The sequence below is a fragment of the Thalassophryne amazonica genome, chromosome 2 (genome assembly GCF_902500255.1).
Source record: "Thalassophryne amazonica chromosome 2, fThaAma1.1, whole genome shotgun sequence".
In the NCBI taxonomy this organism is placed as follows: domain Eukaryota; kingdom Metazoa; phylum Chordata; class Actinopteri; order Batrachoidiformes; family Batrachoididae; genus Thalassophryne; species Thalassophryne amazonica.
The window spans coordinates 95,481,709-95,507,067 of NC_047104.1; the positions used below are offsets into that span (position 1 = coordinate 95,481,709).

At 40.6% G+C, this 25,359-nt stretch overlaps 1 protein-coding gene across 11 annotated transcripts in view; it reads left to right on the top strand.

Annotated features, from left to right (window-relative positions):
- The window catches only part of tcf12 (transcription factor 12), a 338,068-nt gene that overhangs the window by 288,720 nt on the left and 23,989 nt on the right, over nucleotides 1-25,359 (top strand). For all 11 annotated transcript variants that reach the window (XM_034189942.1, XM_034189886.1, XM_034189913.1 and 8 more), the window contains 2 exons: nucleotides 9,271-9,415; nucleotides 22,966-23,039. In XM_034189942.1, the coding sequence (XP_034045833.1) occupies nucleotides 9,271-9,415; nucleotides 22,966-23,039 (219 nt within the window). The remainder of the gene's footprint in view (nucleotides 1-9,270; nucleotides 9,416-22,965; nucleotides 23,040-25,359) is intronic.

A 25,359-nucleotide genomic window follows, 5' to 3' on the forward strand; every position in this document is an offset into this window, starting at 1 on the left:
AGTTATAGATTCCTCTGTGATTCCAGAAGCAATTAGAGGCATTTTTAACAGCCACCTCAGAGGGAAAATGATTAATCCGCTACAAAATAATTATTTTATATACGCAGTGTCCAGCACACAACCCGGGGCATCCAGTGGAACAAAGCGCGGCGTCCAGCTGGGAACACAGCGTTTGGGATCATCACGACGAAGTGCGCGCAGGTGCACGGATCAAAGTCGATGGGTATCCCATCTGGACTGTGCCATGAGTGTTTTGCACATGTGCAAAACATTTGAAGCAGCTGTTTTAATGGGCACGCCCATGTCGACTGCTCTGAGACTGCTGTCCGACATTTTCAGACTGCACCTTGACACTTTTTTCGGATGTGGGCTGATTCGTCATTTGGCCTCATTTGTGCCATGTATGACGGTGGTCTAACATTTGTCAGAATCTCAGCATATGGTATACCTCGTACACTCCAGAATTCATTATGCTACTTTACATCATCCTTCATATCCTCAACAAACACTAGTGACCAAATTATTTTAGCAACCAGCGGGTAATATGGTGTACTTTATAGATTATGAGCCATTCCTTTCTGTCTCTGTATTGTTCTCTTCCCACCATTGTTGTACAAGTTATATATGAGCTTTGTGTGTTTTTTCCAAAGAATCTTGTTCCAGCACTAGTCAGACTTTTTTAGTAGATGTTTTCTGAGTAAGCCTGATCTGGCTTTCTTGTTCTTGAGTGTTAAAAGTGGTTTGTAATTTGTTAAATCCTCTTTATTTACATTCTTGAAGGAATCTCTTGATAACAGACTTCAACAGTGATGCGATTTTTCTGGACTTGGCAAGATTTTGTGACGGGGTCTTTCTTCGTCAACTTAAGAATTCTGCCATTAACTGTTTTAGTTGTCTCCCGTGGTCTTCCAGGACCTTTGGTGTTTGCTTAAGCCCCTTTCACACTGGGGGTGCTTCCAGTTGCTCCCAGTTGCGCCGCCGCCGCCGCGTGGAAGCATCTCAGTGCCGAGACGATGCAGCTCGGCGCAACAACAGCGCGAGGGGTGCAAAGGAGGAAGCAAGTCGGGCGCCAAAAAATTAAACCTGTTTAATTTTTTGGCGTCCTGTGCTCGACGCAGAAAGGAAGTGGTTCCAGCGCAAGTCGGGGCAAAGAGGCGTTACCCGGCATGACTCGGAAGCCAGTTTATGATTTCTGCTGTGTTCCATTGTTCCCGCAGTATAAATCATGCAGGATTGTTTTTATACCATGTACTTAATGCAGTAAAAACTACATGTTGAAAAAAAAAAGACCACAGAAAAAAAATGCTGATTGCAGCTCAGCTCCTCTCTGTGTGGAGCTGTCAGGTGAAGAGACGCACTGAGAAGCAGCTGCAGCTTCTTCTCTCACAAATGTGTTTAAATAAAATGCATAAAAGTCCTCCTCACAGACTGATTGCCAGAAATGTCCAGTAAAAAGTCCGGACATCTCTAGTCCACTCATGGACGTTCGTTCACATACGCACATTTGAACAATTAAAAGAAAAAAAAAAAGTCTGGCTGCAGGCATTAGTTCCTTGTTCTCTGCTCAAACTCTCAAATCACAGTTAAAAAAAGGACATAGGTCCTGAGACAGGACATGTCAACATCAAGTATATCTCCAGAAATCTCCACATTTGCTTAAGGACGGTTCTCTCGCTCGCGCGTGCATCTCGCAGTCAAAGGAGGAAAGATAAACTATAACAGAACTCAGAGCGCAGCCCTGCACTTCTCCACAAGAACAAATATAAAGTAGAAGAGAAGTCAGAGTGCACAGTCTGTCTGCAGCCAAACTGTGCACTCTGACTTCTCTGTGCAGAGAACCTGCAGGCTGCGTTCTCACCTCCTCTCTGCCCCCTGCTGCGCACACCTGACTCAGATATTCCTGCGTCATCATGACACCACAGGAACAACTGGCAGCAGCCCCTGTGTGAAAAGGGCTTTAGCTTCTCAGTGCATTCCTTCTTTTTAAGAATTTACCAAATTGTTGATTTGGTCCACTGTTCTATTCTTTGTCTGATAGTTTTTTGTTTTGTTTTGTTTTGTGTTTGTTTTAAGTGTGGCTTTCTTTACTTGTATCAAAACCTGTTTGAACTTGGTAATAAGAGTTTCAGTGAACTCCCATCGCACTTTAAACATTTTGAATGAACTGCAGACCTTTTATCTGCCCAAGATACCATGGAATAACAGCAAAGACAGTGGCCTGGAGGGAGCAAAGGCAGGCATGTGACCAGATGCACGGTTTGATGACCAGTTGCAAAAGCAGGCTTGTGACCACATTCTTGGTTCAATTACCAGTCAAACAGGAATTCTCTCAGGTGTCCTTGACCAAGGTCCTTAATCCCCAAATTGCTCTCACGGAGCAGTTGCACTCCTTGTATGGCAGGACGTTGTCATTGGATTGTGAATGTGGATTCTGTGCGTGTGTGTGTCTCTTTGTGAGTGGGTAAATGTTAAGCATTATTGTAAAATGCTTTGAGCATCTGAAGAAAAAGCACTATAGAAATGCAGCCCATTTAATAATGAGGCAACATGTCAAACCTGGCCATGAAACGTCTGGTAAGTCAGTTATCCAGTTACTTGTGGCCTCTGAAAATGGAGGAACTGTGTATAATAACAGCCATAATTCCTAAATAGTATGTGAGACATTTTTGTAAACCACTAGAATAAAAGCTGATAGTCTACACCACGAGCACATCTTCATTGCTTCTTTTCAAATTCATTGTGGTGATGTTCTGAGGCAAAATAACAAAAACTGGGTCACTGTTCAAATACTTATGTACTCAGCTGTGTGCAGATGTAGTTAGGTATGGCAAGCATGAATGTGTTTCTCTTTGATTAAAGGTGGTAATGGGATATCCGCATGGCCTTTACTGCTAGATATTGTACAAATTTCTGTGCCATTAGCATGTCAGCAGAAAGCCTTGAGATAGAAACCTTTCATCACTGAATTTTGTTACTCAAATTCCTTTCAGGAATGAGTACCATGTGTGTGTGCATGCGTGTTTGTGCCAGGGGGTATTCTGTACAGACATCGGAAACTGTAAATTGAATTTAACAAACCTTTGCTGAAGAAAATCACAATGTCTTGAATACAATAGAAAGTGCACTTTGTAGCATATGATGAGCAGTCCTTATCTCCAGTGCTTCTACTCATATTGATAGGTATGCTGTCTAATTGGAACCATTTTATTCTCAGGGAAAAAATTAAACTGTATATTGGATTGGACTGTTGTGACAGTCTGCATTATGACAGCCTGTGTTTAAACTTTAAAGTCAGTGGCTTATTGTTTTAGTAAAATGCCATGAAGTTTTAACACATTGCAGTGGTTTAAGACAGAAGAGTTTTTCATGCAGCATATTTCTAATTTAATCTTCTTATTCTTTCGGCTGATCCCGTTAGAGGTCGCCACATCAGATCAATCGTTTCCATTTCACCTTGTTCTCTGTATGGTTCTCTGTCACACCAACCACCTGCATGTCCTCCCTCACCACATATGAACCTCCTCTTTGGCCTCCCTCTTCTCCTCTTGCCTGGTACCACCATCCTCACCATCCTTCTCCCTATACCATCCCTATGCCGGGTCCCTCCTCTGCACAGGTCCAAACCATCTCAGTCTCACCTCTCTGGCTTTGTCTCCAAACTGTCCCACCTCAGCTGTCCCTCTGATATGTTCATTCCTAATCCTGTCCATCCTTGTCCCTCCCAAAGAGAGTCACATCATCTTCAGCTCTACCACCTCCAGCTCTGCCTCCTATCTTTTTGTTAGTGCCACTGTCCATCTCTAAGCCTTACAACGTAGCTGGTCTCACTACTGTCTTGTAAACTACTGTCTTGTAAACTTTCCCCTTCTACCACCTTCTCCACCCACTCCCCCCTGCCTGCACTCTCTTCTTTCATTTCCTTTCACCACTTCTACTCCTTATAGCCGCACAATCCATTGGGCTCCCTCTCATTCACACTCAAGGTGCCCTGACACTTACACAACTTTGATCCGCGCACTTGCACGCACTCTGTCGTGCAGGAGAGCAAACCCGTCGCAAATCGTTGACAACTGTTGTAAAACTGTGTGCGACTTTGTGCAAGTGCACAAAGAAAATTTTGAAATGTTCAAAATCTCATTCACACTGGAAATAACATGAACTGCACGTGAACGTTCCACAAACAATTAAAAAACACTGTGTGATTGCGTCAGCGCACCGCATCAGAGTGCAGCTCATCTGAATTATTATAAGATGTTAAATCTATCATAAACATACTATAACAGCTACTCATAAGAAGGAAAGAACATGCAACTATTTTACCAAGTCATTATAACATAAATATTACAAATAATTACCTTTCATATAGTTCCAATTTCTTTCTCCACCTCATGCAGTGCATGAGAGAGAGAAAAGAAAAGCTCCAGATGCAACATCCTCTATGATTCCGGAAGCGATTAGATGTGTTTTCAACAGCCAATTCTGAGAGAAAATTATTAGTCCGCTACGAAATAATTATTTTATATACGTAGTGTCCAGCGCGCAAAACGCAACGTCCAGTGGAACAAAGCACGGCATCCAGCTGGGAACACAGCAGGTGGGATCGTCACGACAAAATGCGTGCATGTGCGCGGATCAAAGTTATGCAAGTATCAGGGCACCTTCAGTCTTGCTCTTGTTTACTTTCATTCCCCTTCTCTCCAGAGCGTATCTCCAGGCTAGACTCAACCTGCTCTCGACTCTCACTATAGATCACAGTGTCATCTGCAGACATCGTAACCAACCTGTCCATCACCATTGCGAACAAGAAAGGACTCAGAGCTGATCCTTGGTGTAATCCCACCTCCACCTTGAATGAGTCTGTCATTCCTACTGTGCATCTCACCGCTGTCACACTATCCTTATACATGTCCTTCACTACCCTCACATACTTCTCTGCCACTCCAGACTTCCTCATACAGTACAACAACTCTTCTCTTGGCACCCTGTCATAAGATTTCTCTCAATCCACAAACACACAGTGTACGAACTCCTTTTTGCCTTCTCTATCAGAGCAAACATTGTATCTGTAGTGCTCTTTCTCGACATGAAACCATATTGCTGCTCACACATCATCACCTGTTTTCTAAGCCTAGCTGTGGCTGATCAGGTTAATACCTCTGTAGTTTCTGCAGCTCTGCACATCACCCTTGTTCTTAAAAATAGGAACCAGTACACTTCATCTGCACTTCTCACGTATTCTCTCACTTTCCAAGATTTTATTAAACAATCTAGTTAGAAACTCCACTGCCATCTCTCCAAGACATTCCCATGCCTCCACTGGAATGTCATCTGGATCAACTGCCTTTCAGCTGTCCTAAATTCACCCTTACTAATCTTTTGCTCTTCCTGATTTACTCTCTCCACATCATCCAGGTTTTTCTCTCTCTCATTTTCTTCATTCATCAGCTCCTCGAAATGCCCCCTCCACCATCTCAACATGCTGTCCTCGTCAGCACATTACAGTCTACATCTTTTACCTCCCTAGCCTGTTGCACATTGTTTCCAGTTTGGTCCCTTTATCTGGCCATTCGGTGCAAGTCCTTTTCTCCTTCCTGACTATTCAGCTTCTTGTACAGCTCACTATATGCTTTTGCCTTGGCTTTTGCCACTTCTCTTCTTGCCTTACACCACATCTCCTTGTACTTCTATCTACTTTCTTCATCTCTCTGACTATCCCAGTTCTTTTTCGCCAACCTCTTCCTCTTTATGCTTTCCTGCAGATCTTCATTTCACCACCAAGTCTCCTTGTCTTCCTTCTGCTGTCCAGATGTACCTTCCTAATTGTCTCCCTCACCACATCTGCAGTACATTTACAGTTGTCCATAATTCCTTTGTCCCATCCAGTGCCACTCTCACCTGCTCATTGAATTTCACACAACAGTCTTCCTTCTTCAGTTTTCACCATCTGATTCTTTGTTGAGCTCTCACTCTCTTCCTCTTCTTTACCTCTAAAGTCATCCTACAAACCACCATCCTGTGCTGTCAAGCTACACTCTCCTGCCACCACCTTACCATCTCCAATTTCTTTCAGCTCGCTTCTCTTACAAAAAAATGTAGTCCACCTGTGTGTACCTTCCTCCACTCTTATATGTCACCCTGTGCTCCTCCTTTTTCTTAAAGTAGGTATTCACCACAGCCCTTTCCATCCTTTTTGCAAAATCAACTACCATATTTACTTCCACATTCCCGTCCTTGATAACATATTTACCCATTACTTCCTCATCACCGCATGCCTATTGAAGTCCGCTCCTGTCACCACTCTTTCATGCTTGGGCACACTCTCCACCACCTCATCTAACTCTCTCCAGAAATGTCTTTTCTCCTTCGTCTTGCAAACTACCTGTGGGGCATATGCACTGATGAAATTCATCATCACCGCTTCAATTTTCAACTTCATACTCATCACCCTGTCAGACACTCGCTTAACCTTCAGCACACTCTTAACATACTCTTCCTTTAAATTGACCCCAACACTATTTCTCTTCCTGTCCGCACCATGATACAACAATTTGAACCCACTGCCGATGCTCCTGCTCTTACTTCCCTTCTACTTGGTCTCTTGCACACACAATATGTCTGCCTTTCTCCTCTCCATCATATCAGCCAGCACTCGCCTTTTACCATTAATACTGCCAACATTCAGAGTCTCGCCTCTCACTTTCAGCCTTCTAATTTTCCTTTTCTCTCGCTGTCTCGAAACATTCTCCTCCTTTTTCTTTTTCGGCCAGCAGTAGCTCAGTTTCTGCTGCCACCCTGTTGGGCAATGGCACCAGTGTCAGTTGTTGTTAACCCGGGCCTCAACCGATTCGGTATGGAAATCTGATTTGTACTCTGCTTCTTTATTTTGGATGTTTTCATGCCGATATCGATTCTGCTTATTGATCCAACTCCTTATCGATTCCCTTATCGATACGTCTTTCTGTGTACTAAAAGTAAGCTTTACAGGTTTTATTTTATTTCATTTTATTGAGTCTTAAAATAAATAAATATGAAATTGGTCACTGGATTCTTAAACTCTGGACATGAATAAACTCTACATGGTGGATCCTTGATCTCTGGACATAAATAGAAATAAACAAAAACTGGAGCTGGCTGTACTGTATGCACTTCAGCATCAATGTAATTCATAAAGAACGCAGGACGTTTCATTTTGGGAGGAAAAAAGCATTTTAGTCGATTGTAGTTTATTGTCTGTATTACAAAATTTGGAAAGAGGTGTCATTTGATTTAAATGGTGATTCATTTTGAAGTTATTCATTCCGACTGGACTCTGTCTTGGCAGAGAGCGACGCAGTGTTTGGAGCGGTACAAACGGAACGGAGGACGATTGACGTTGCTTGTCTGCAACAAGACAAGAGTCCCAGTTAGTGACTTTAATCTGCACAAAAGTGACTCACGATTGACATATTTTAATGGCTTTGAAAGGGGTTAAGAAGCAGACTTGCCACTTCTGAAGAGCAGCGAATGAAAGAACCAACGAAGCAGCGGATCGAAGCACTGCTTCATTGGTTCAAGCTTCAAAGCGGAGTCGCGCTGCAGAAACGGTTGATTACAGAGCCACTGCAGGGTCTGCAATCAATGTAGAGAAATGATCATTTTCCCGACAAATACCCTCAAAAACAACGGCCGCTCTGAAGGACCGATAAGGGAATCATTAAGCAAAAAGTGTATTGATGTCGGTGGATCGATTCATTTCTTAATGTACCCAAAAAGAACCGGTGTCGTAGACCAAACGGTCCCGCTAAAAATCTGTCCCCCCGATGACTCGGTTCACGAATTAACACCTCGTTTCTGCGTCAAACTGCACACTAGTCATCATCTCTCTCAGTGACAGATATCTGAGGCTTTAGTACAACAATCATTTCCACATAAATTCAGCATTATTTCATCATAAAAGGTGGCGGAAGCGATCAGAACGCCGCGGCTAAACGAGCTGCTAACTGATGCGTTCACTGCGCGTCGAACATTTCAAAGCATCATGGAATTTTGCCTCGTTTCTGCTTAAAACTGCCTCATTTTTGCTTAAATTTGACTTTAGAATGATTTAAGAGGTTTTAACTTTATCATCTAATGGGTAATAATCACATTAATCCATTTGATTGCTTTGGGTGAAGAGACTCCGTCTCAGACGTGCAGCTGTGGTCCGAAATGATGCGTGCGCAGATGCAAAAGGCGGGCCGATTTCTTAGGGGCGGAGCATTCTGTCTGTGACACTGGTTCTCAATACCCAACCCTATTCCTGACACAACCCTACTCATTCATGCGGGCTTGGAACCAGTCCACAGAATGTACTGGGCTGCACGCCATGCGGCTGAGTTATAATTTTAATTTCGTACAAAGGTGAATTTTTCTTTACTGGTTTCAGTGTAGAATATGGGTGTTTAGAGATTATTGTAACAAATTAAGTCTTTTTTATTCGCAGACTAAGTTCTATTAGCATGACAAAGCTGGAGTGAAATAGACACCGTTGAACCACATGGGGTGGGAGAAGAGGGAGGTTTATAACTGCTGTGGCTCAACTCCACAGGCCACTTTTTGTAGACCTTTTGTTCTCTGCCCTTTCAAATTGGCGGTGTTTATTGGCCCCATGCTGCCAACAGGCGCGTAACTGATGATGGGTGGAGCTTAATTTATTCTAATAAATGAGCCATGTTTCTTTGAATACATTAGTTACCAGAGAATGAAGAGAATAAAAAGTCATATATTCTGTTCTTAGGCAGAAGTCATGCTTATAGACAGCTTGGCTTTGAGAAAGTGAGCAAGATGTGCTGGTTTCTGATACTTAAAAACACTTGGTCTTCCTCAGTTTGTGAAAATTCTGAGAACCATTGTTTCTCAATTGCTTTACGAAGAGAGCTAGTCTGATCCCGCCTCCACAATAAATGCACGCAGATCAAGATTGAATAAGGATATTGCTAATAATAAGAGCTTTATCTATCACACAGAAATATGGCAGCTACTTGCAAAATCATTTGGCTTTCTCTTAAGTCAAAGATGTTTGTGTGTCTTCCACCACTGATCAAAGGAAACAAAATTATCATTTTTATATCGTTTTTGCTTGAAAATGCTAACAGCTGTAACATGTATGTTGGAAATCTTGTGTATAAATCTTCATTTCTTAACGTTTGCTCTTGGCTCTATAATAATGAATGCTTCTCTGTCACATACACATATGCTTCCCCACACAAGTCATCGTTTACGTGCACACTGTGTATGTCCTCCTTTTCACAGATTTATTCACCTGACCACACGAGCAGTAGTTTTCCATCCAACCCATCTACGCCTGTCGGTTCTCCTTCACCTCTGACAGCCACAGCAGGCGCTGCCTCAGCCGGAACTGTGGTGACTGCTGCTGGCACCCCTTCTGGAAGGGCAGGTACAGTGTTAATCTTTTGATTTTTGTCGTATACATCCCTGTAGTTGATACAAGTTATACAGTGAAATCTACACTTGACCAAAACTCTTCATAAACAGTCTCTGACTTACACTTGAGATTTTGTTGGGGACTTAAGAGGGAGGGAGATTAAGAGGCTTTGGTGACGATGATTTAAATTAATTGAATTTCTTTAAATGGGTGGTAAATTAGTTTAATTAATCAGAAACTAAGTAGGATGAAGTGTAGAATGTTTCACTAAAACAATTCACTACCCCCTTTAGTCATGGAATATCACTAATCACATTCTGCCCATATTCTGTGTTTTATTTATTGTAGGGCATTTAACAGAAGGTTTATATGAATACATTCCTCTAACTCAGTTGTGTGTAGCCTGAATGTAACACATATTACTAAGGTCGGCTCCGGTCTGTGAGCTTGCAATAGTACAGCACGTTGCTGCATCCACCACACAATCGAACCACCTTGGGTCCTGCATGGCATCCACCCAGGCAGATAGTCGTACTTCCTACATCTCAAAAATAACCATCTATATTCCTCAGCCAGGTGATAAGTGGGCAGCCCCTTGGCCTTTTCCACTTGCTGGGGTCCTGAACACTGAGGCACCTGTGTAGTGCATCATAGAATAGAATAGAATAGAATAGAATGCTTTTATTGTCATTATACACAAGGTACAACGAAATTAAAAGACAACTCCCATGCTCCATCATGCTCAGGGAAGTGGCCCACATTGCCCAGCATTCCCATTTGTGCCCTGCAATGCATGAATCATGCACAAAAATGAGCATACACACAAAATTATCATGCAGTTTACGCCTATGCATGCAGAGCTGGATGTGCATAGTTGTGACCTACCCACAGTTATCTAATTTGTGGATGAAATACATTATTAATGAGTAAAATACTAATTGCATTCTCTGCAATGTCAACATTTTTAAAACTTAATTTTTCCTCACAGTAATTTGCAGACTTTTGATGGGCTACGCAGTTGCGGGGTCATTTCAGCCACATTTGCTTGGATTGTCACTGATAAAAGTGGGTGTTGGCGATGTAACGCAGGGCGAAAATCAAAGAATGCATTTTGGAGATGTTCAACATACACACTGAGACTCCTGCCACTGTACTCACATTTTGCGCTACCAGAAAAGGAGTTTTCTGCCATTTTCCTCAAGCATGGAGGTACATAAAGAAACATTTGGGAGAAGCATTTGTAATCCTATGCCTTTTGGACCACTTGCTTTGGCATGAGTTCCGCTCTACGCACAGAAAGTGTGCACAGAGTGCATACAGGTTAAAAAAAAATGAAACTGATAGAGAACTTGAAGCTACATGAAAATTACCATTGAGACAAATCAATTTTTTTTGGAGCTAAGAACAAACAAAAGGCAAAAACAAAAGTCTTAAGTGACAAATAGAACTATGATATAATCATTATTTTACTACAGTGTTTTTGAATCATGAGACTGTGACTGTCACATAATTGTCTCTCTGTGAGCCATTGTCTAAATTCTGTTTGGCATAAGAAGTAAAACTATTAATTTTTGGTGAGTTATTGAGGTTTTTTTGTTTTGTTTTGTTTTGTTTTTTTTGCTATAGTGGATACACGTCAATGTTATCACAAGGTGTGGGAAGGATGTTGCCGTAGTGTCATAGCTGACGTTCCCTCACAATCTATACTGCTGAAAGTACATTTAAATTTCTTGAGTTCCACTGGAAACTCAGATATGATCCTGTTTCTAATATTTTTAAATATATAATAAATTTATAATATATAATAAATCAGTGATGGCAGTTTTCTAAGAGTTCCTGGGTTTTGGGGTGACCTTGATGTTTATGTGATCATGATGCTTTTGATCAGTGACTTGAGTAAATCTCACACCAAATGTGTATAATCCAAATGTCTGCTTCTGTGATGTACACGCAGTCTTGTTGTAAATGACTGTGGTCCATTGGAACTTTGGTGCTTCAGGACAAGCTAGCTGAGTATAACTCACCGACAGGCACCTGTCAACAAATCACAGATTGGAGCTTCAGGTCTGCTCAGTTTTGTCCCACACTGGCCAAAGGCCCGAAGGGGCTTTATTTTCTCCCACTGGCCGAAGACATGAAGGGGTATTATGTCATGGCAATTTCCGTCCGTCTGTCTGTCTATCCATCCGTCTGTCCTAAAAAGGGCACAAGCTTTCTGAAATCAGTTCCTTTCACATTTTTAGGAGGAATTTCGTGAAACGTGCTACAAGTCCTTGGTCTTGTGTGTGTGTGTGTGTGTGTGTGTGTGTGTGTGTGTGTGTGTGTGTGTGTGTGTGTGTGTGTGTGTGTGTGTGTGTGTGTGTGTGGGTGTGTATATGCGCCTCGTGAACCCGCAGACGGTTGTTACACACTTTGTTTCCTTTTTCTTTTCTTTCTCCTTTCCTCTTAACGTTATATCCTTTTGACATTATAACTGTTACACACATTATGTATAAATTCTCTCCATCCTAGTCTATCATTCACAACAGTGTCCCATTTACTTAACAAATGAGCACTCTTCAAGGCATTTTTACACGTGTCTCAGTTTTGGTTAGCCAGCAGGTCGAGTTCCCTGAGCTAGTTTGCCATACAGAAGTGCTTTCACAGGTCTGTCTTCATCTAGTCTGCAAACATGGCAGAATCAGTTATAGGTTGGTAATACGCATATTTTACCAGAGTTATGGCCCTTGATTAGCAAATCTAGACTCTGTCAGTTTCATGAGTGGGTGCCTGTATTCTGAAAACAACTCGTCTCACATTTTTAGTAGGAATTTTGGGAAACTTTGTACAATTTCTTGATGTAGGTTGGTAATATGCATATTGTAATATTCTACAACATTGACGCATTTTGGCAGCGTTATGGCCCTTGATTAACAAACCTAGACAATGCCAGTTTCATGAGTTGGATCTGCATTCTGAAATTAACTATCACATACTTGAAATTTTATCAGAATATAGCAAGCAGTTGTACCAAAGCCAGCAGGGGATATTGTGCTCTCAGAGTACTGTTGTTCATTAAGTTATTTAGCTTTTTAAATTTTTACAAAAGTTGTGAAATTTTATTTACTACAGTTCTTTAAGAAAGTGTAAAGGCACCTTGACACTTGCATGAATTTGATCCCCGCATTGCCATGCAATTCGTCATGCCAATGCATCCTGCTGTGTCCTGCTTGACGCCACGCTATATAAAATAATTATTTCATAGCTGATGATGCATTTGCTCTCAGAACCTGGCTGATGAAACCATTCTTGCATCGCTTCCAGAATCACAGACAAATTATCTACAGCTGCAAGTTGTCTTTTGCACATCGTGTGGTGGAGAACACATTTGGAATGTTATCTCAAAAGTAAATATTTATAATATATATTGTAATGAATTGGTAAAACACAATACTTCGAGATGTTTGCCTTACTCTAGGACCCGTCAGTCTTTATTGGGCCATTGAGAATCTTACAAAGAGAGGGAAAAGTGTGGGCATCTACACACAACTGTTTTTTTCCCAATATTTATGTAATTTCAACATTTTATATAACAAAAAGCATCAGGAAGGCACAAAAACATAGTCAGAGACCCCTCCCACCCTGGACATCATCTGTTTGAACTGCTGCAATCAGGCAGATGGTACAGGACATTGAAAACAAAAATAAATAGACTGAAAAATAGCTTTGTTGCAAGAGCCATTTGTGCACTAAATGCCACTATACAATAATCTTTTTATGCAATTTCTGTTTGTTTTTAGTATTAATATTATTTTAGTATCATTTTAGTATTTATTTATGTGTACATGCATCCTGGGGCACTTTTAATTTCATTGTGCTTGCATGCACAATGACAAATAGATATTCTCTTCTATTCACTGTATTGTCTCAGAAATGTTGGTTGTTAAATTTACAAAGTTGTCTGACATTGATTATATGTGCATGTGTTACACTGATTACACAACCTGCAATGTTTGAAACACCATGTCTGATATCAATTGATTATATTAAATCAATCAGACTGAATAGTCAGCCACCAAATTTTGATCAACACTGAAGAAGGGCTTGAAATAACTCAGCATTAGTAGTTGATTTGAGTCAATGTCTGGAACATGTGACAACATAGGAAAGAAAAGTTTTAGCACTGAATAGTAAAAGGCTGCAAAATGTAGATGAAAATATCTGGATATTTTCTTTTCAGCCTGGAATGTACAGAGTCATTTGATCTAATCATGGTGTTGCGTTTATCACTTACCAAATCAAACATGTTTGCCCATGGAATTCTATTCCATCTGAAAGAAAAGTGAATTTGTATTTTATAATTGCCAGCTTATGAATCTCAAAATAAAAATATTGTGCACTTACTAATAAAACATTGGGTATTATTGTAATGAAAGCGATGACCTGGCAACAAAGCAACAAGTTTTGAAATGGTGAGACTGAAAAAAGAAAAATGTGAAAATGGCAAGCATGAAAATGTTGTGATTTTTCACAATATGATCCCTTTAATCATTTTCTTATTGAATATGAAACCATTTCATTTTAAATATGTCCATTAAACATTAACAATTGGACAAAAACATCATGAATCAAACATTTTCAGTTTTAAACCCATTGGAGCACCATGAGTCTGTTTAATTAACAATCGTTAAAGCCAAACAGAGTGCGAACATCGGTAAAAGCACAATTTGAGATATAACAATGACAATTATTAAAAGCAAGTTTAGTTACTTTGGTATGAAAAGTATTTAACATGTATTTTACCTACATATGAAGTAGAGCAGCAGGAAACATTAACAAGGCTGTTTTATTTCTCACAGTAAGAAGGTTGATGCACTGACATTACTTTCCTTGGCATTCCTAAAAACAAACAAACAAAAAAAACCTCTGGTCGAGTGCTGTTGTAAATGGTGCAAAAAAGCTTCCAAATGCGAAATCATCTATCGCAGTTCTTGCTCTCTAAAATGGTCTTTATTTACAGGCCAAATCACTGACGTCAAAACAAAACAGAACAGTGTTTCCATACGAGGTCTGTTAGAAAAGTATCCGACCTTATTATTTTTTTCAAAAACCATATGGATTTGAATCACGTGTGATTGCGTCAGACAAGCTTGAACCCTCGTGCGCATGCGTGAGTTTTTTCATGCCTGTCGGTTGCGTCATTCGCCTGTGAGCAGGCTTGGAGTGAGGTGTGGTCCACCCCTCTCGTCTGTTTTTTATTGCGAATAAATGTCTGAACGATTTGGAGCTTTGCTGCATCAATTTTTTTCCAGAAACTGTGAGAGACCTCCAGGTGGACACCGTTCGAAAAATTAATATGGCTTTCAGGGATGATTTTATGGGGATTAAACAGATTACGGGGTGTTACTGCCCCTTTAAGGACGGCCCACAACTGCTGAGAGCGCGGCGTGCTCCCAGCCCCCATCGACAGGCTGACACCCCGCTGAAACAACCAGATCATTTCCAACATGAAAGCTTTGTTGATCCGGGACCTCGTCTGACTTTCACAAAAAGGCAGAAGATGTGGACATCAGCACTTTATCGGCACATTCCACTGTTACAGGAGTTTTTTTCATGGAAAAAGAAGCGGAGGGACGCGCCACCGTGCCGCTCATGGCGCGGCACAAAACCACCTCGGTGTTGGTCTCACAGGACGGCTTAAAGGTGGACCTCGTAAAACCAAAAAAGACATGCCTGAAATTTTCGTTTCACTGTATACAAATTGGTCATATGCGTCCTGAGTGAAAAATGGCTTTAGCCCATCCAAAATATGGGCAGACCTTATACACTGAACAGAAATAGTTTCAATTTCAATTTTCAGTTTATTTTCATTTATATAGCGCCAGATCACAACAAAGTTGCCTCAAAGCGCTTCACACAAGTAAGGTCTGTTCACAATCTTAACATAAACATATGAAAGAATCAAGAAACACAAATGTGATTATTGCAATTGGACATTTAATGACCGTCATGACAAATTTGTGGAACTTGGAAATATCGAAGCTTACAAAGCCATGAGAAACCCAAAGAAGCAAGATGCTGTTCTCCATAGTTGCTGTGTGTCACTTTAAAAGAAAAATCAGCGGGAGGTGGTTGTGTTGCAAGGTTTGTCTTTATTATTTATTACTACATTTTTCCAGTCTGGCTAACACTTCCTGGATGTATTTTTAATGCTTGCTTTATGAACACTACACAGGTTACAACTCAACCAGATGGATGTATGTCTGACCGCACATCTTGGCAAAATCAGGCAATGATAATAGTGCACTCCCTGCGGTGACTCGGAGGTGATTCTATGTGATAGGAGGAATTGGTCTAGAAGTTGTCAAGATTTGGGTCTCAAAATGCACAAGAACACACCTGACAGCATGTACAATTAGAATAGGCTTTGGTTCATAGGTCTAGGCATAATGGGACATGCTGTTTTAAAGTCTCACGTAAGATCTTTCTGGTCCCATCTGCCTGGCCATAGAATGTAAAGAGTGTGTTTGTTTATCTTTGCCTTACTTTTGCCACGGGTGAAAACAAACACATGTGAGGCTGTTGAGTAGTAGAGAGTGAATGAAGGGAGAAAATAAGGGAAAGCCCTGTGTGTTGTTTTAGAGTCCGGTTGTGTCGTGTGGTAATGGAGTGGCGACAGCTGTCTCTACGTATGCACCCCTTGTCCTCAGCTGTTGCCCAACCCCACACACAGCTGTTCACCCTATCTCCCCCTTGTCTCACACATGCATATCATACAAACACACTGCAAAAGTCCTGGTTTATCTGCCTGTGAATGAAGGAGGGTGGCAGTGACTCAGCTGATGAGGCTGACAGTCTCACAGTGGGTGAAACGCCTTCTGTATTTACTCTCCAGCAATTCCAGGTCATCAGATTAACAGTGGAATCTACACAGTTGTATGCAAACGTTTGGCCACCGCTGATAATTTTCAAGATTTTCCTTTATAAATCATTAGTTGTCTGGATCAGAAATTTCAGTTAAATATATCGTATAGCAGACGAACACACTGATATTTAAGAAGTGAAATGAAGTTTATAATATTTACAGAAAGTGTGCAATAATTATTTAAACAAAACTAGGCAGGTGCATAAATTTGGGCACCCTTGTCATTTTATTGATTTGAATACATTTAGCACTAATTATTGGAACACAAAATTGGTTAGGTAAGCTCATTTACCCTTGACCTCCTTACACAGGTGAATCCAATGATGAGAAGGGATATTTAAGGTGGTTATTTGCAAATGTTTCCCCTCTTTGCATCTCTTCTAATGAGTGGCAACATGGAAGCCTCTAAACAATTCTCAAATGACCTGAAAACAAAGATTGTTCAACATCATGGTTTAGGGGAAGGATACAAAAAGCTATCTCAGAGATTTCAGCTGTCAGTTTCCACTGTGAGGAACATAGTGAGGAAATAGAAGACCACAGGCACAGTACTAGTTAAGACCCGAAGTGGCAGGCCAAGAAAAATCTCAGATAAACTGAAGTGAAGGGTGGTGAGAACAGTCATAGTCAACCCACAGACCTGCTCCAAAGACCTACAACATGATCTTGCTGCAGATAGTGTCTCTGTGCATCATTCAACTATACAGAGCACTTTGCACAAAGAGATGCTGTATGATGCTGTAATGCAGAGGAAGCCTTTTCTGCATACACACCACAAACAGAGCCGCTTGAGGTATGCAAAAGCACATTTAGACAAGCCAGCTTCATTTTGGAATAAGGTGCTGTGGACTGATGAATCTAAAATTTAGTTATTTGGACATAAACAAGGGGTGGTATGCATGGCTGAAAAAGAACACAACATTTCAAGAAAAACACATGCTACCTACAGCAAAATTTGGAGGTGGTTCCATTATGCTGTGTGGCTGTGTGGCCAGTGCAGGTACTGTAAATCTTATTAAAGTTGAGGGTCACATGGATTCTAGTCAATATCAGCAGATTCTTGAGAACAATGTTCATGAATCAGTGACAAAGTTGAAGTTTCACCGGGGCTGGATCTTTCAACAAGACAACGATCCCAAACACTGCTCAAAATCTACTAAGGCATTCATGTAGAGGAACAAGTACAATGTTCTGGAATGGCCATCTCAGTCCCAGACCTGAATATTATTGAAAATCTGTGGTGTGATTTTTAAGCAGGCTGTCCATCCTCGGAAACCAACAAACCTGAGATGTTTTGTAAAGAAGAATGGTCCAAAATACTTTCAACCAGAATCCAGACTCTCACTGGAAGCTATAGGAAGCGTTTAGAGGCTGTTATTTCTTCAAAAGGAGGATCTACTAAATATTGATGTATTTTTTCTGTTGGGGTGCCCAGATTTATGCACCTGCCTAGTTTTGTTTAAAGAATTATTACACACTTTCTGTAAAACCTATAAACTTCATTTCACTTCTAAAACATCACTGCGTTTGTCTGCTATATGATATATTAAACTGAAATTGCTGATCCAAAGAACCAATAATTTATAAAGGAAAATCATAGAAATCATCAGGGGTACCCAGACTTTTACATACAACTGTACATAATAAGAAATACTGTGTTCAGATCTTAGAATGTAAATTTGTATACTATGACACTATGGTGTTGGATTCATTGCTTTCTTTGTCTTCAAATGTTAAATTGTTATAGCATGTAGAATTTTACCTTTTTTCACATTGATGCATTTCATATTACATGCAACATAAAGTACTAATGTTACTACAATGTAAAGACAAATGGGAATGTGAGGAAAATATTTTCTTTCAATAATTATTCATGTTTATTGCGCTTGTGGGGATAGAAAAGAAACTTTAGTTTGAAATTGGCACAAAAATTTGTCTTGCCATTGATGTTAACCCTGAAACCCATTTATCATTGAACTCTCCCAGTGCTCAGGACATTACTCAAGACTGGTTTGTTCAATTAGCTGTCTCTGGTGCATGTGGGGACCAAAGCCCCAGGCTAATTTTTCATAGCCACCAGCCAATAGAGGCTCATGTGGAGTCTGCGTCTCATTCACCTGGGAGAAAGCTGATGCAGAACAGAGGCTTTCTCATTTCCTGTTCTAAAGTAACTTTTAATAGCTGGCTAATTAAAAGTCAGGTTTTTTTTTTCTGAGGCTGTGTAGAGAAACAGGAAAACTCAACAATAGAACTGTAGAATTATAGTGAGCCAGTTACTGCAATGACACAGTGGAAAATCCTGTATACTGACTGACTGTGTTATGTTCATGCTTGTGGAAGGCATTTTACCTCTTATAGTTTCATCTGACAGTGGATGTTCTATATTTGTAGAAAACAAAAAATTAATTCATCCATTTTCTAAATACCTTCTTACTTCTGTTATGGGTCATAGCAGCAGGGGGGCAAAGGGAGGAGCGTTGTATCTCACTGACATCTGCTTTGCCTTTCGGAAAATATGTTTTATTTTAAATATCTCTAAATGATAGAAACCCAAACAAAGTTGTCCATATATGCATTGTGCAACACTGGTCTCCATTTACAAGGATGTAGGCTTGGTTTTGCATTCTTCCCCTTTTAGTAGACACCAGAAGAGCTCTAAGAGCCCTGAATCCACAGACACCTCATCATGTCTACAACCTGTAAGAGCAGATCATTTTCATGTCAAGATTACTAAATTTTATAATACATCGCTTGTTGTTGTGCATGGCATGGAAGTTGCTGCCATTAAAATGTGCTTCAACAAAAGGCTAGAAATTTTGTATTGAAATAGAAAATGTGATGAGCAGATGTGAATTCCTTTGCTCTTGCACTAATTTACTCCAGATCACATCATCTTGATTTCCTTTCCGGCACTGGCCTGTAGATTAACTCTTGGCTATAGAATCCACTCTTACAAGACAGACTGACGTTTTTCTTAATTGGATTACTTGATTTAAATACAAAATTATTAGTTTAGAAAACAGAATATTAAAGTACGGCTATGCATTACTATCAAGGACAGGACAGCATGGATGCCTTTCCAGACAAATAACATCTGCCTGAAGATGATGTATATTGCCACTAGTTTATTGAATTGGCATTAGATTGCAAAATCCACATGAAAAGATCATGTTTACCAGCTGATTAACAGGAAGAGTATCAAACTGATTGAACCAACATATATTGTTGCATAGTATGTTGATACATTGTATCAGCATATGTTCCACAGTGAAAGTTTGTGTTTTGTGGTAATACTACATCATTGACTTAACGTATACAATACTATGCAAAATTTATGGGCATATTTCAGAACATCAATTTTATGGAGTAAACCTGGTTTGATCATAATGAAAACTTTTAAAAATATTTGTGGCAGCATTGTTAATCATTATTAATCCTTTAGACAAAGATCCATAGGACTAATACTATCAAGATTCTTGTGCAATGTGGCGTCTAACAATTTTCTGAAAAAACTTTAAATGAATTTGTCTGAAATTTGGTACATGCCATTTTTGGGGGACTGTCTGGTCATCATAAGTTGGACTTTCTCATTGAATTCCTGGCCTCCCGGGGCTCCAAAGAATGACCCAAAAAAGAGAAAGAAAGAACAATAATGCCATTTTTCACTGTATAATTTATTGCAGAAAAATATTCAAAAGCTGTTTTTTTATCTAATTATGCATGAAGATTCCTTCGGAGGCTGCCTCACAAATAATAATAATAATAATCATAATCATAATAATTGTTCTAAGGGCCCCCAAGTGGCACCAAAAGTCCAAAAAAAAAAAAAAAAAAAATCAGTGTTCAGTTTACTGCAGAAAAACTGTTCAATAACTTTTTTCTCCATAAAGATTCCTTAGGAGGCTATATACACAGACAAAAATAAATAATTTCATTGCCCTTGAATCATTCTAAGGACCCCCAGGGCCCCCTAAAGGGCCAGAAATCACATTTTGCTCAATTCTCTATAGCTGAAAAGCTGCTCAGTACATTTTTCTTGATTGTGTATTGACATTCCTTGAATCTGGGTCTACCTGCACAAAGATTTTCATTGACCTTTTATTAATGCCACTTTCCTCACATTTGGTGTAAATTATTCTTTCCTTTCTCCAAAGGACCTCAGGTCTCTTGACCCTATTTTTTGAAAGATACAGTGAAGCAGAGACAGAAAATAGGGAGAAATATTAAGTCTTGTATAGGCCCTGAGTCCCATTGGTGCCAGTGCTTATCTCCACGAAGTGGATAAGAGCCAGTTGTCACTAAGGGGGAAAGTAGCTGAAGAGACCAAACCCATCTTTTGTTGTTGTTTTTTTTGTGTGTGTGTGTGGGGGGGGGGGGGGGATACCAGGCTGTAAACACATTTATTTGTGCTCTTTATTTATGGGATCTGTGGGGAGCAACTCTTTTTTTTTTTTTTTTTTTTTTTTGGAACCAACCTCAAGAGGCCATTCAAGGAACTGCAATATTGTCTACTTCCACATTTGCTTCCTTTACCCAGAATGGAAGTTGGAGCTTGGGGATGCACCTCATAATGTGCTTGTAAAGGGGTGACATCTGACACCATCAGAAGGAGTTGGTCCACATCAGCAAATGTGACTCCGTCTGTATCACTGGAGCAGCCAGACCAAAAATAGGTGTGTCTGTTCCTTGGGCTTTACTGTCATGCCTGGTACAACTCAGGAAGAGCATTATTAACCCTATTCAGGACTTGGTAATTGCTTTCTCCATATTGTGCTCACTAAAGTCCTGAATGGGGTTAAAATGTTAAAACATGAACAATTAAATGTCAGCTTAACACTAGAGCAGGAGTGCCCAACCTTTTTTGAACCAAGATCTACTTTTAAAGTTGACAATGTATTGAGATCTACCAAGCCATATCGAACGCCACAGCGTAGCCGCAATATATTGTGCACCAATATAATAACACAATTTTTTAGCAGGTTTTAACAATAATAATGCATCATTGAAGTAAATGTGCATGGTGGAAAAGAATAAGCACAAGTAGACCTAGGACTATCGTCAAGTTAGAAAAGTTGTTACCTACCTTAGTGGGACTTCTGGCCCCGAGAGGAGGAAGCTGGTCTCTCATAGTCCAGACAGTAGAAGCTGTAAGCAGGCACTCAGACACTCTGTCTGCATTAGATTCCAGATTTGTACATTCATGTCAGGTGTTGCTCTGGATTTGAGCTCAATGTCATTTTTCAGCGTGAGGATCCAGGTTGAAGAGTGATGCCACTTTGGACGATATGCAGTCCACATCTATATTTTCCCCAAATGGACAACAGACAAAACTGACAACAGGCTCTTTGGATGCAGTCAAATTCTGACCAGATGCTCTGCACGTGATTATCATAACGTGCAATCTCAGGCTCCGCCCAGTCTGTGTCCTGGTACTTAAGTTCTGTGTCCATGTGTGGAAAGTTCTGCAGGTCGTATTGTTGCAACCTGCTTGATAGCACATGCAATTTGATTTTAAATTTGCTTTCAAATCCAAAAGCTGTGCATATTCAGCATGGTTTGAACGTTTCAGAAATTCTTTAATTTCAGGCAGAAGACTCAGCAGGTGCTTATGGCAGGAGTATGGTTTTTGTTTTATTTTTGTTAAAATAATTCACTGTATCTACACAAAAGATCAATTCTGGCCTAAATAAGGTGCCTGAGCCCAGTGAAGCAGACTCCCACCCCACCCCCCACCCACATAAAAAAGAATACAAGCAAACAGGCTGTAATTTCCAACGGTACATGAACGTAGCAGCAGCAGAACAGAATAAATGCGTCCTCAGACTCCCGGCCCGAACAGAACACTGCAATTTTGTCGCCACATTCATCACCCTTCATATTTATGGACCACGAATCATTGTGCTGCTCGCTGACTTTTTGAGCGAGCAGAGGGGATTTAGTCGGGTTAGCATTAGACGTTAGCATCGTATTTTTTGTGAATCATCTGAAATGCCGTGCCAAATTTTCTTTCTTCAGTAAAGCCACATTTACATTGCAGATAAAACAGATGGATTTACCATTCGAATAAATGAAAAAATAATACAGGATGAAAATTATAAATGTTCTTATCCACCATAGAAGACGAGCTCTTCTACTCTGGCATTTAACAGGCACCGCCATCCTTGTTGGTGCATTGCTGCCACCTGCTGCATCAGTCTGTTATAGCAGCACTAAATCCTCTCGAGTCCAGTGACAGTTTTTTTTCATGTCATTTACTGGAAGTCAGCCCGCGGACGACCGGGGGATCGCGAACGACCAGTCGATCACGATCGACTGGTGGGGACGCCAGCAATAGAGGTTCTCAGAAGGCATCGGCCTTCTTTCAAATTGTTGCTTCTGACATCACTTGCAGTTGAATACAAGGTGGAGTTGGCACAGTATGACCTAATAGAAACATGCATCTGGTAGAACTTTTGGGTTATGCAAACACTGATCTTTATTGTGTGCCAGGTTGAATTCCCATCATTAGGAAGTGTATCTTACCTATAAATGACTAAAATAATATCCAATAGATGTAGCTTTTGTGTAGCATCCTTTAGGTCTCAGCATTGCTGATATTAAATTATCTTAATTAGTTTCGCACTTGTTAAATGAATCTACATTTTTTCTTTCTCATCAGGTAGCACCCATTGGCCTCGTGCCAGTGGACAGACCCCTTCGTCTCCAAATTATGAGAACTCTCTTCATTCACTGGTAAGCTCCTGAGTCACCTCCTGTCTTCCAGTCAGGCAGGTATGATGGATGATCAATGTACATTACCTGTTCAAGTCTTTAGAACATATTACAGGGAGATTCCTGTCTCACAAATGATTTCTCTGAGAAAAGTGGGGGTAGGTTGATAACCAAACTGAACAATACCTGTCCCTTGGGGCTTGCCATCTGTTCACTAGTCTCTGCCCCAGAATGGGGATGCCATTTTGGGGGTTGGGTTAGACCGGGCTGACGTGGGAGTGGCAGCTGTTTAGTGAGCCACTTCTCCAGGATTCCTTTGCTGCTGTGGCACAAGAGTCACAGATCATCTTTCATCCTACTATCTGATGCACATATTATGCATTAAAGGACACATTCTGTTTTTACCGTAATCAAACATGGTTGGCAGTCAGTTGCTGAGTGTTATACTCATCTTTGACATTAACTTTTGTATGACCAAAAAAAAAAAAAAATTCTGAAATTTGCTGAAAATGAAATACGAGTGACAGTAGGGCACCTGCAATATATAAACTCAAACCATGTTTTCCCAAACCTTAAAATGTCATAGTGTGCCCATGAATGTGGTCTTCTATATATGACTTTCAGTGAACATGGTTGTTGAGGTGATATGTGGCAAAGTGTTTGCACATTGAGGGGCAGGAGCAACACAGTAGGCGTGGATAATTCAGATACTGCCTTTTCTTACAATCAAGTAAATCTCAACAATCAAGTAAAACTTCTTGAACTTGTCGCCATGTGCCGTGACAGACAATCCAACAACACAATAAAAGTTTAGAACATGTGTTGAAATTGACGTTAGGTTAAGTATCACTTCTGGCTTGCTTGGATAAAAGGTGAGGCTCACAACATTTTGGGCCTAATTTACTAAGATCTCAGATAATGAGTACTAAATTGCGTGGGTAACCTCAACTTTTGCATGGTCGGAAACAGCTTTGAGGGTGATTTATTAAGACTAGTAGCGCAATTGAAATCAGGTGGTAACGTGACGTAGACAAAGGTATTTAAATGAGGGTTACGCAGGTTAATGACCATAAGTATTACATTAAATCAGCCACTTGCAGGTTATGCCCCTTGCGCTTTGTTACACACAAATTCTGCCACATAACTGAGTGTGTTCGTGTGCTGAAAATAAAAAAAAGAGAGCAAAAAAAAAAAAACAATCTTCTATATCAGACATTTAATTAGTGTTCCATCCATGGTCTTTAATGGCCCGGTCACATTGCATACAACGATTCCTGAATGAAGGGAAAAGTCACAAATCGTCAAGAAAAGGTGGACAGAGGAGCTTTGGACTTTTCCCATCACTGAATAGCCTGCCAATCAAGAGCACAAAAGGAATGAAAGAGGAACAAAATGAAACTGAAGTTAATGTTGATCGCCACACTTTAAACGAAACGCACCTGGAGCCACAGCTGGATCAGTGTGTGTCTGCATCCTGCTCTGCCTTCCAGGACTCGGCGCTGGGATGGAGCTGTGTAGCGCCTGAGTCCTGGAGAAGCTGCAAACAGAATTGCGTGATCCGACCCATTGTGGAGATCTGTGCGCATGTCGGTGGATCCACCTGCTCTGGTTGCTCTTCCAGAACAACAGAGAGATCATCTCCTTCATCATCAGAATCCCCACTGTCTGGTTCAGACTGACAACACGCTTCATGCTCCGTCTTGCTCCTTTTAAAAAAAAAACAAAACTCTGGCGTACCATGGCGGTTGATATATCACCGTACTGCATTACTAAGCCATATATATTGATTTATAATAGAAAACTGTCAAAAGGGGGAATAAATATGTGTAAAGATGACTGATTATATCAGAGTAGTAAATTGATCAGTCCGTGTGAACGCCGTGCATTCGGTGTTTTACCATTTCCCATAATACCCCTGGCGGCCGCCTGTGCTTCCCAGAATGCACTGCGGTGCCACTAGAGTTCCGCAAAGCGAGGATGACAATGGCGTTAATTTAGCAAGTTCACTGGGATTATGATGATTATACGCTCTCCCAAGTTGAGAGGGTTATCTAGAAGAGGTTTAGCACCTGTGATGGACTTCTGCTATGCCCTGATGTTGTCTTATTGTCCATACTTCACGAGATGTGTTTGCACTGTGAGTGCTGAGCTTCTGATACCGGAACTCTGCCGAAACCGACCTCTCGCATGAGTTACGGACCACCAGACGGCATGAGATTCACAACTGCGAAACACCAAATTGACTCCCCATGTGCGGTTATTTCAACCAGCTGCAGCTGATCCACAACGTGAATTCTGCCTTCCAGAACAGCTGTTATATCTTCTTCTTTGTCTTTCGGCT